General features: G+C 30.5%; 1 protein-coding gene across 1 annotated transcript; it reads left to right on the top strand.

Annotated features, from left to right (window-relative positions):
* Positions 1-3,049: 3,049 nt before the first annotated feature.
* On the top strand, positions 3,050-11,266 carry LOC108740329 (zinc finger protein 260). Its single transcript, XM_018474611.2, has 8 exons — positions 3,050-3,579; positions 3,659-4,360; positions 4,823-5,236; positions 6,548-6,887; positions 7,251-7,469; positions 7,538-7,683; positions 8,757-8,917; positions 10,956-11,266. The coding sequence occupies exons 1-8, from the start codon at positions 3,433-3,435 to the stop codon at positions 11,113-11,115; spliced, it is 2,289 nt and encodes a 762-aa protein (XP_018330113.1). The 5' UTR covers positions 3,050-3,432; the 3' UTR covers positions 11,116-11,266.
* Positions 11,267-11,541: the final 275 nt, after the last annotated feature.

Here is an 11,541-nt window from a genome sequence, read left to right as displayed (position 1 = left end):
ATAATATTTTTGTTGTTACTTTTGCGTTTACTATTTTAAATAAAACCTAATTACTAATCTGATAAGACTGCTTTAATACACTTATTATTTTGTTTTTTAATGTATTCCATGGTCTCTTATTATCATCATTGATTGCCTTATTCATTTTTGAAGAGCATATTTCATCATTTTATGAAATTATTATTTTGCAATTAGCTTATATTGTACTTAAAAGCAATTATTTTAGTTTTCAACCACAATCACCTCAAATTATTACATTATTTTACGAGAGGCTTTAATGTTTTTTGTACCTACTATCTTTTGAAACGTATTATGAATTAAATCAAAGTCGCAACAAAAACAAATAACAAAATAGTTATTTTATGGCTATATTTATAAATACAATCTTAAAAAAATTGAATTAAGCTAATGAGAAAATGTTACTTACCTTATATTTTTAAATTAATTTCACTACCTCTTTAGTATTCAATTTACATTGCCTATTAATCATTTTTTTAAAATGTAGTTTTTTGTCCTAAATAAAATTTTTATTTCGTCATTTGCACCTGGTTTTTGTTTTTTATAAATTATTGGCGTATTTGTAATTGTATGCGCCGCAGTAAAACGTTATTTTTTGTATCAAAAATTGTATTAAAATTATCGCGTAATTAATTTCAACAATAAAAGATTTGACTTGTAAGATTTGTAATAGTATTCTGTTAAAATGATCTCTTAGGAGTTTTTTGCGAATACAATGTGAATATTGTGCATTTTAATAGTAAATTAATAATCAATGTCTAAAAAATGTAAAGATGGTTGTATTATTTTATTTCAGATATTTTTTTTATCTAATGAATCTTAAGAGAATGTAAATCATTAAGTGAATGTAATATCTTTATAAAAATAAAGTTGCACTAATTTGTGAGATTTTGAGTATTGCAAGAAATATCTATATATATGCATTATAGATAGTTTTGGAATTTTTGCCTCATTGTTTTTGTTATTCGCTGCATCCAGTGGTTCTAAATTCTAGATCGTGTCAGGTTGAAATCGGTAGCTTCATCGGTGAGGGACAAATAGGTCCAACAAAATCACAATAAACGTAGTCAAAAAAGAAACATTATTTAAGAATAATTTGTAACTGCTTAAAAATTCATAAGAACTCATGGTGTGTTCTGAATTTGTCAAAGTTGAAATTCTACCGATTGCTGTTGTACGCTAAATCTCTGTTNTGGAGAAAAGTCTCCCTTTATCATAACAACATTATCTGCAACTGAACGGATTTCATAACTCAAATATGGCTCATAAAACTCTTAATTTCGCTATTCTGAAATCACAGTTCACTTATGTAGTTAATAAAATAGTTAAATCACATTTTCTTCTATCCACAGAAGAAGTCAAGATTGTTATCGACTAGTCGAACACCAATTCAATCAAATCAATTAATTCAGTCACGTTATACGACTTCCTAAACATTTAGCAAAACGCACTGTGTTGTATCGACCTTCTGAACCCTCTTGCAAACAAATCTCCCTTTTCAAGAGTTATGAAACCCACTTGTAATTACATATTTTATTACAATTTGTACTTCCGTCTTCTTTCAAGCTCTTAGAAATTCAAAGTTTTTCGATTTTGCAGGACCAAAGAAGAAAAATCGAAGTAAAATTACAATGAAAGCGTCTAGTGCACCTTGAGTAGGTTCGCATGACACCAATTCGATTCACATTTAACAACTTTATCACAATTTTAAACATGCATAGGAAGAGAAAACAAGCTTAACCGATTAAGAATTCTTAAACAAGTTATTCCTGTTAATGACATATAAAAGCAAAACATACAGGAAGACATAATCAATTAAAAAAAAGTAAACAATTTTAAACAGTAAAATTAAATACCGGATGATAAAAATAGACAATTATATCAACACAGATTGTTTTTTACAATTTGCAGCAGTTATTACGTTAAAATATAACAATATAATTAAACAATAATGCCAAAATGGCAGCGTTTATAAGCAATACACAATTTCGATTCGAATTTGGTAGTTATCATATATTGTCATATTATTGTCGAATTTTTCAATGATTTACATGTTTTTTTGATATTGATTTATTCAAATGCATTAACTTCACACTATTGTTTATCAACTTAAAAACACCATAGTCACCATGCATACATGTGTAATTATTATATAAAAACGTGCATGTATCAAAATAAATCATAAGGGCTTTAGTTCACATCTCCACCTTCAGATTGATCACTTATAAAGCGATACTAAGCTTTGATATTGACGATTGAAATTTAGCGCGAACAACTGAATACGTTTGTTTTCGGAAAGTTACTATGTCTAAAGGTCAGATGTTTTTTTAATTGCTAAATACATATTTTAAAAACTCTCTTTAAATATGTTATCTAAATAANTCAAGCTACATATGTAATAATTAAAGTATTTAAAAAATATGTAATACTTCCAGGAAATAATACTCTCTCATCTCCAATTGATTTCATACAATTTGCTTTTTGCAATCAAAAGTTATTAGCCATTTGCGTCCAGTGTGCGTCCTCCCGCAAGCCTATTTCTACTCACTACAATTTAATACCCAAAATAAATATCATATATGTTTCTTACGTAAAATTATTCGTTGTTTCGAATGGCACTATCAGTTTTTACAAATACAATTTAAAAAGGTATCCAGAAAAAAACTGTATTTTTGCTCTGAAATTGTTACATAAGAATAGGACGCGTTATTCTAGCTTACTTGAAGAATATTGTTTATGGGTAGACTTTACCTGGTTACAAATTTTTCCGAAGTGAAAATCTTCGTTTACTCCACTAATAGAAATTATACACTTCTTTGTAGTAATTTTTTCTTATGTCGTATATATATATATTTGGTGAAAGTTATGGATGAATTACTGAGAGACAAAAATGTGATTTTTTGTAAACTTTTAGTTTTGTTTTTCTAATTACTTTTTGTAACTGAAATGTTTAAAAGAAAGTATCGATGGAAAACTTAATTTTCTACAAAAATGTATTTTTGTAAAAATCTCGAATTTTGTAACAAATTAACATACTAATCTATAAAAACTTAACATAATTAGTTTCTTTCCTTCCTATTTTTAAACATATTCAATAGTTTAAATTTTAATAAGATGCTTGTCAAACTAATTAATTGTGATTAATGGACGACGCAACTTTTGCTTTTAGAAATTCCTTTCGTTGTTAATCGTGTAAGTTCGTGTTTTGAATGTAGCATTAGCGTTTCTACAAATGTTATTGTAAAAAAAGTTATTTTTGGTGATTATATACATCTCATTTTACTTATTTCTTTACATTATGTAATAAAATAATAAGTTAGAAATTTTTTATGTTAAGAAATTTCTAAAAATTGGCTCAATTATCCATCTTAGTTTATTACGTTATTTGCTTTGATTATAATCTAGAGAAGCAAAATGGCAGCCGATGACAATACGAGATATGGGGATCTCTGCAGATTATGTGCCACAAAAACAAACATGCTTTTAGGTGTGAATATCTTTGGAAACGAAGCTGCTGTGCGTCAAATTAATAAAAAGATCGAAACTTGTCTTCCTATTCAGGTAATATTATTCAAATTTTTAGGTTATATTTACGTTATCAATCAGATAAACCAAGTAACTAAATTTATTGTATTTTAAGATTCATCAAACTGACGACTTACCAAAGATGATCTGTGAAACCTGCGTTTACAAGTTAGAAATCTTTTATGATTTTCGTGAAAGATCAGTGAGAACAGAAAACTTATTGATAGAGTTACTAAAAGAACTTAGTGCGACCAAATCTCATAATACTTTAAACAAAGTGCCCCCATCTTTAGGCATTGGCAATCTAAATAGTGCAACAAAATCTCATAATACTTTAAACAAAGTGCCTCCATCTTTAGGCATTGGCAATTTAAACCATTCAGATATAATTTTGGTTCAAAACAATGATTTGCTCAGTGAACAAAGTTTGCAGGACATTGATTTCAGTCAGCTAGATCATAGACACATAATCATTACAGACAATGAAATTATGTTAAATCAGCATAATGCAAATATTACGGCAGCTCACTCTATGAGTGCCATGGATTTGAATCACCATGATTTACCAAGTCACGAACTTTCAAACCACAGTTTAAATGGTCCAGATTCAATGATAGTCAGCTCAGCAGATATGCATTTGCTTCAGCATTCAAGATATATGGAAGAGTTGAATTTAATACAGTCAGAACAGCAATTTATTGCTGAGCAATATATTTTGCATCAAGAGGCACAATTGACTACAGCAAGTAATTCTCATGAAATTGATGATATTCATTCTCATCCTCAGTCCCACAATAGTGCAGATAGAGCACAACAGGTATGATATATTAATTTTTTATAGACTATATACGTACAAAACACATGTCATATTAATATATTAACAGTTAAGAGATACAGGGTGTTAATGTGTAAAAATTCTAAAGTCTATTTTGATTAAATGAGAGAAAAAAATTGAGTTGTATTTAATTTAGTAGAGGTACATGTAGATTAGATTATTGTTCACAAATAGTTAAGGATGTGGGATGTTTTAGTTTTAGGAAAATGTGAAGATTATCTCAGGATAGGAAAGAGTGAAGGTACATGCCCAACCAGTCTTAGGACTGACAACATTATGATGATGATTTTATTAACCATTTTTTTATTCACCTAAGATGTATATTGAGAGTAGAAAATTTTATGAGTTTGTTAATTAGGGATAATTTTAGAACTAGCAAACCGATTTCAAAAATTTTTTCACTTCAGTAGGTAATACTTTTAAACCATTGATTATTACTTGTAGGAACTTTTTGAAAATTCCAAATTGAATTTAAATCACGAGCTATCCAGTACGACAGTAATGACATCTGCAGATGTCAACATTACTTTGGATCAAAAAGATAGCGCCCTTGTCAGTCAGAAGAAAAACGATACAGCACATAGTGTTGTTCCTGTTCCTGTTTGTATGCCTTCACAAATAAAAGAAGGCTTTGATACTAGCACCACTGCTTCACATTCAACTGAAGATTATGGCATTAATAAAATAGATATTCCAGAAATATTGTTGACTTGTACTCTGTGTCAGGAACAATTTCATGGAAAAGGAGAATTTGCAAAACATTGTGACACACACATGAAAGAAAATAATTTTACAGCGAATGAATCAATGACACCAGAGTCGAAATATCAAATGAGAATAGATAAAGAAACAGTGAAGGTAATATNTTTCTCTAATCAAGAGGAAATGTGTAGAACTATTGCTCCCTATATTTCAATCACAAAATTAGAAGTAAAATGATTTACTGAAACTACAACTTTTGTAAAAATATATATATGGAACTTTAATTGTACTATTATAATGTTTGATGTAAAAGACGAAAAATATGAAACTCACCTTGTCTATTCGCAGGTACATCTTGCTGAACATTTTTTTTAAAAAATATATTATGTAATTAGATTGCACATCTTGTTATGCACTAAACAAAAACAGGGAAAAACACATAGATTTGGTTACCAATTATTTATAGATGCCACTACTGAGCTTCATCAGACGGTGAAATTTAACAAACAAAAGCAAAAAAAACTTATTTCACAATTAATCTACAGCAGGAAGAGATTAAAATTTACACAATATAACTATTTCCCCAACTACTTTAGAGTAGTCAGTATATAAATACATAATTTATATTTGCTTTTGTTTGTTACATTTCTTTCATTTTAAGAAACCACTGAAAATGAGTGGCGAAATAATCAGTAATAAATCAGTAAATTATTTTGAACTAAAACTTTCCTGTTATTTTTATGGAGTTACATGAACTAAAGCCACCATGTATTCATTTTCTATTAAATTTTTTAAAGAATGGCTTATTAAAATTATATACAAATCATTAATATGTAAATTCTTCCTCATCTAAATTTAAGCACGTGTTTCGCTACTTCTTACTTGGGTATTCATAAGAGGTGGACGAAACACGTGTACATCCATTGTCAGTAAAGTTTGTAAGGGTAAATTGAGATGAGTCTCCCTTTTTCATTTATTTGATTACCACAATCGTAACCTTCCTTTTTACAGGCTTTTACTTCGCTTCACCTGTCCGTTCGTGAACAGGTTTATCGACAGTGAAAATTTTGTTAGTTTTGGCCCCCCTTCTTTATGTGTAACTAAATTGAATTTTTGCATGCGTGCTTAGTGATATAACAGTACAACATAGTCTATAAGTAACAGGTGACGATAGAAGTAGAGCGCGACACACTTGTACGAGGGTATTCCCATTTATTCTTAATCATTTGATGTAAACAAAACCTTTGTTTTTTAAAAACTTTTCCAACATTTTTATCTATTCTCTTCCAATTCTTTTAAAAATATTGAATTAACTATAACGGAAGGACTAGCAGATTGTTAAAGGCGTTCAGTTTCATTTCGAATTTTCCAATATCCTGAAAATATTTCTAGTTTCTTAATTTAATGTTTAATTTAGAAACGTTTGTAATGGTATTAAACCAGAATTATAATTTAAAAACATTTTAGGCTGTCGAAGAAACTCCAAAGATTACGATCACAAAAACGGAAACGAAATTAAGCGATGCAGAAAGCGAAAGCGACGACGATGACACTTCAAATCCAATACAACAGGATGATAATTTAGAGAACGATAAACAAGACGAAAAGTGTGCGCCCGTAAGCACAGCGAAACGCAAAAAATGGATACCGAAAGAGTGTAAAGAGTGCGGAAAAACATATAAGACTAATTACAAACTAATAGAGCATATGAGAATACATACTGGAGAAAAACCTTACAAATGTGGGTCGTGCGAGAAAGCTTTCAGATCCAAAATAGGACTTGCGCAACATGAAGCCAATCATACCGGTAAAAAACATTTTAACATGAAATTTCTTGTGATTCTTATGATCTTGAGAAGGTGTAATAAGTCGAATTGATTTATTTATTAACATAAACAAGCGTTGGTCAAAACATTGGGCGAATTATTTAGTTATAAATTAAATTATAACTAAAGAATCCACCAACGAACCTATTTACAGAAAGTTAGATTGTTTAAGGTGTACGAAGTCTAGTACGTTTGTTTTATAATATGGGTTTTCTATATTCTGCAGTTGACACAATGTATATTGTAGTTGTAATATAAATAAGAGTCTATTTTTGTTCTGTTAGTTTAATTCTGAATTATCCTATTAGATTCATGCGTTCTTATTAAAATTACTTGTTTCCCAGGTAAATATGAGTTATCATGTCCTACGTGTGGTAAAGGCTTCCAATGTAAAAGTTATCTCATGGTACATCAAAGGGTTCATTCGGACGTTAAACCGTATTTATGTACTACCTGCGGCCGGCATTTTAAAACGAAACAATCTCTTCTGGATCATACAAATAGGCATTTAGGGCTTAAACCTTACACATGCGAAGAATGCGGGAAAGGCTTTATTACAAAAGGTATTTTTCTTAAATAAAACTCTCTAATAGAAAGTAAATGATTAATTTAACCCTTTTATTTTTTTAAGGACTATGTAAAGCTCATTTAAAAACGCATTGGGGCATTGTAAATAGACAGTTTCTTTGTACAGTATGTAAAAAGATGTTTGTGTCCAAGAGCTACCTTCAAACTCATCTACGAATACATACCGGAGAGAAGCCATTTGCATGTGAGGTATGAATGTCTTCATTCACTTATTTTTTTGTAAAACAAAGCCAAAATTTTATTTGATTGGATGTAGTTTTAAATGGAAAGTAAAACAGCTACAAAAAATGATAATATTTAATAAACATAACTGTTGCTGCTGTTAAGACCCGGGTTTGATTCCCGGTTCGAGTGTAACAGCAGCAACAAATTTTTCTCATTAACTTGAGGTGATCTGTGGTGAGTGGAAATTAAAGTAGTTTCACATTAAAATTTAAAAATTGTATAATATTTGCAAATAGTCATTCTATTATAAATGTTAGCCATAGTAATTCAGTAATTACTTTTCTCATCATCATAATGTCGTCAGTAATAAGACTGGTTGGACACGTACTTCCACTCCTTCCTATCCTGAGCTAATTTTCGCATTTCCCTAAAATTAGAACATCCCACATCCTTAACTATTTGCGAACCGTAATTTAGGTCTACCTCTACTCCTATTAGCTCCTGTTTCCTCCCTAATATGTTTTTGACTAGACCTTCAAGCCTGAGAAGGTGCCCTACCAATCTAAATCGCCTACTTTTTATTGACCTCTATAGAGTCCTCTGTTCTCCTATTCTTTCTAATACCTTCTCGTTTCTAACCTTTCTTATCCACGGTATCCTCATCATTCGCCTATAACACCACATTTCGAACGCTTCTAACCTTTCCTTTTCTGCCGCGCCCACCGTCTGTGTTTCGCACCCGTACAGCGCCGCGCTCCAAACATACACCATTAACAATCTTATTCGAATTTCTAAATTAATCGTTCGCAAGCATAGAAGTCTTTTTTTGTTGAAGGCGACTCGGCCCTCCGCTATCCCCTGGTTTATATCCCTACTACTCCTTCCGTCCTGACTTATCTGACTTCGTCGACTTAAATCAGCCACTTCTTTAATCTATTGTCTTCTGTAAAGATAGAAGAAGATCTTACTTTTTTATAAGTTAAATTTTAAAATGAACATATAATTTGAAACAACGTTTTTGTGTTAAATATTGAAAATTAAAAATTTGAGAATAATACGTTAGTTATCCTTAGATATATATTAATCTTTTATTACAGTTTTGTGATAAGGCGTTCGTGACGCGGGTGGACTTGAGAATTCACTCAACTATGCACACAGGAGAAAAATCGTACGTTTGTGAAATATGTGGAAAAGCATTCGCTCGCAGAGATGCCTTGAGGTGTCATAGACGATCACATACAGGAGAACGACCATACAGGTATGTTAGTGGTTACTTAGTCCCCAATCAGTATTAATATTAGAATCTACATATACATCATTAGAATAAATTCAGACCACTATATAAAATACGAGTTCTGTCTTAGTGAAGAGAACTTTTACCTCTTAGGAATTTCCGAAATTTATCAAATTAGAGGTTTCGGCATTCTACGTTAATAAAAAATATGCAGGATAACAGTACAAGTCATTTATAACGTACACGCTTATTACGGGCTCACGGTTTTAACGTAACATGTCAAACTTCCCAAATTTCTTTATAGTGCACTTAGTAAAAAAATATTTTCTACAACGTAATTTGCTTTTAATTATTACATACTTCTGATATGAATTACCAAATATTCGGGTACGAACATCCAAAAAGAGCGAATTCAGTCTGCCTTTTATTCATATTTTTTTATCTCAGTGGGAACCTACGTGTATTGCATTGAAAGGCGAACATTGTCGCTTTTTTACTTACTGTAATATGATTTTACTAAATGAAATATGGTTTTATATTTTTGGTTCTTTCGTTATTGTACTTACAATATAAAAATATTCTGTACAATAGGTTCACTTACCAGTCACTACATTCTATATCTGTGTATCTTCTTTTTCGTGTAAATAATAAAGCAATATAAGTTCAATAAATGCAATTTAAGCTTTCGTCAAAAAATTTTGTGAGTTTAGTGGTTGAAAAAATCATTTTTGCTTGTGCAACATAAAAAGAAAAAATGCAGACAATGTGTAATTTATTTATTCGGTGAACATTTTGTCATGTCTGTATAGCAATTGAATTCACATCCAGTTAATTTATGATGGCTTGTAAAAAATGGCGGTTAGATCGCAGTAGGAGTGAACCTACTGTATAAGGTAAAAAGGTAAAAACATGGACATTACAAATTTCTTTGTACGCATTTTTGGAATCAAAGTCCACCAAGGTTTAAAGGTTTTTTATTTTTCAAAAATAGTCCATTCAACTTTGATTCAAATTTTTTTTTAATGTCGCACGAGCAAAATGAGAACTGTAAACTAACCGAACTTTCAAGCGTAACACATATACCTAATACTCCTATATTGCTAGTTCAGTTACATACTTCTTCTCACTCGTTTATACTTGATGCGTTATGCGCAAGCGTTGCGACTGTAGTGGGAGAAGCCCTCATCTCTCAATGTAGTTAGAGTAGACAAGTTTTCGTATGCGTGGTAGCTTCTCGGACATGCGCACAACGTTCAAAATCTAAATGAGGGAGACAGACATGTTGTCTATGTCTGCACCGTTGGGTCGTCATCTTTTTATAGACCCCTACTAGCAATATAAGAGTACTAAGTATATGGCGTAACACCCCTCATATGAAAAGATGGCTGAACGTCGTATTTTTCAAAAGATAATGTTGCCGTTTGCTGATTGTACCTAACAGAATAAATCATCCCTATGTTCAATTCGCATATACTGTGGTATATCTTTATATTGTGTTTGCCTTAGTAGTAAAACCCAAGATATTGTAAGCACATGTGTCTAATTATCTTTTAACGAACATTAGATAAAACGCACTAATTTGTAAGTTCCCATTAATTACCTAAAACCTGATCAATGCGCGTGAGTAGTGGGGCGGAATCAGAGAGATGTCATTCGTATGAATACGCGTACAGTCTGTTTGAATCTTGCTAGTAGATTAGGCAACCCAAATGCCTTAAACTGAAACTTACACTACTATCTTTGGAATTACCGCAATAATTAAACAATTTCTTTGGTTTATGTTATAAACAATATCAGATAAATCGAAGTACTATTAAAAGGTAGAAACAAAAAAATCTGTGTCATGTTTTTCATTCATTGGTTTAATAATGCACACTGTTGTAACCAAGTTTCATTTTTATTTAATATTCTACGCAACTTTTACTGACTTGCTTCTCTATTTATGGACCTCTTTTACATTTATGCTAATAAAAGATGATGTGAAGAAAAAATTAATTTTTAATGCCAACTGTTGAACAATATGTTCGAGATTGTATCATCAAATTTATTTTTTCTTATTTAGCTGTGAAGTATGTGGTCAAACATTTACACAATTTTCGCCGATGGCAATTCACAAAAGACTCCATACAGGAGAAAGACCTTATCCCTGCGAAGTCTGCGGCAAAACCTTCGTTTCTAGATCCACAATGATGTGTCATTATAAAAAGCACAGCAAACAATGATCAGCTCTATCGTAGAAATATAATCTATTAAAAATCATGAAGACTGTTATTGAAAACTCAATTTTATTACTGTATCTAAATTAAGTATTAATTTAATTTTAATGAATTAAGTATACCAAAAATGTATAATTTTTAATAAAATGCCACAGAAAAAAATATTTTTTTTTACCGTTAGTGTATATGCATTATGCATATTCAAATTCAGTGCGAGTATTATGATGGTTAAGAAAAGAACGTAAAATGATGTATTCGTTTTTTCAGAATTGTTTTTAGGTTTTGCGTTTTGATTTTGAAAATAAAACATTTCTTAATATAATATTTCACATACATTCAGAGTGATATTGTTAATATTATGTATAACAAAGTAAATGAATGCATTCGATAGCAAACTACTTTATTTGAATGGATTAATTAAATTAAAACATC

Source organism: Agrilus planipennis, unplaced genomic scaffold (assembly GCF_000699045.2).
Source record: "Agrilus planipennis isolate EAB-ADULT unplaced genomic scaffold, Apla_2.0 scaffold205, whole genome shotgun sequence".
Lineage (NCBI taxonomy): Eukaryota > Metazoa > Arthropoda > Insecta > Coleoptera > Buprestidae > Agrilus > Agrilus planipennis.
Note: the sequence above shows the minus strand (reverse complement) of the source record. Positions and strands in the feature narration are given on the sequence as shown.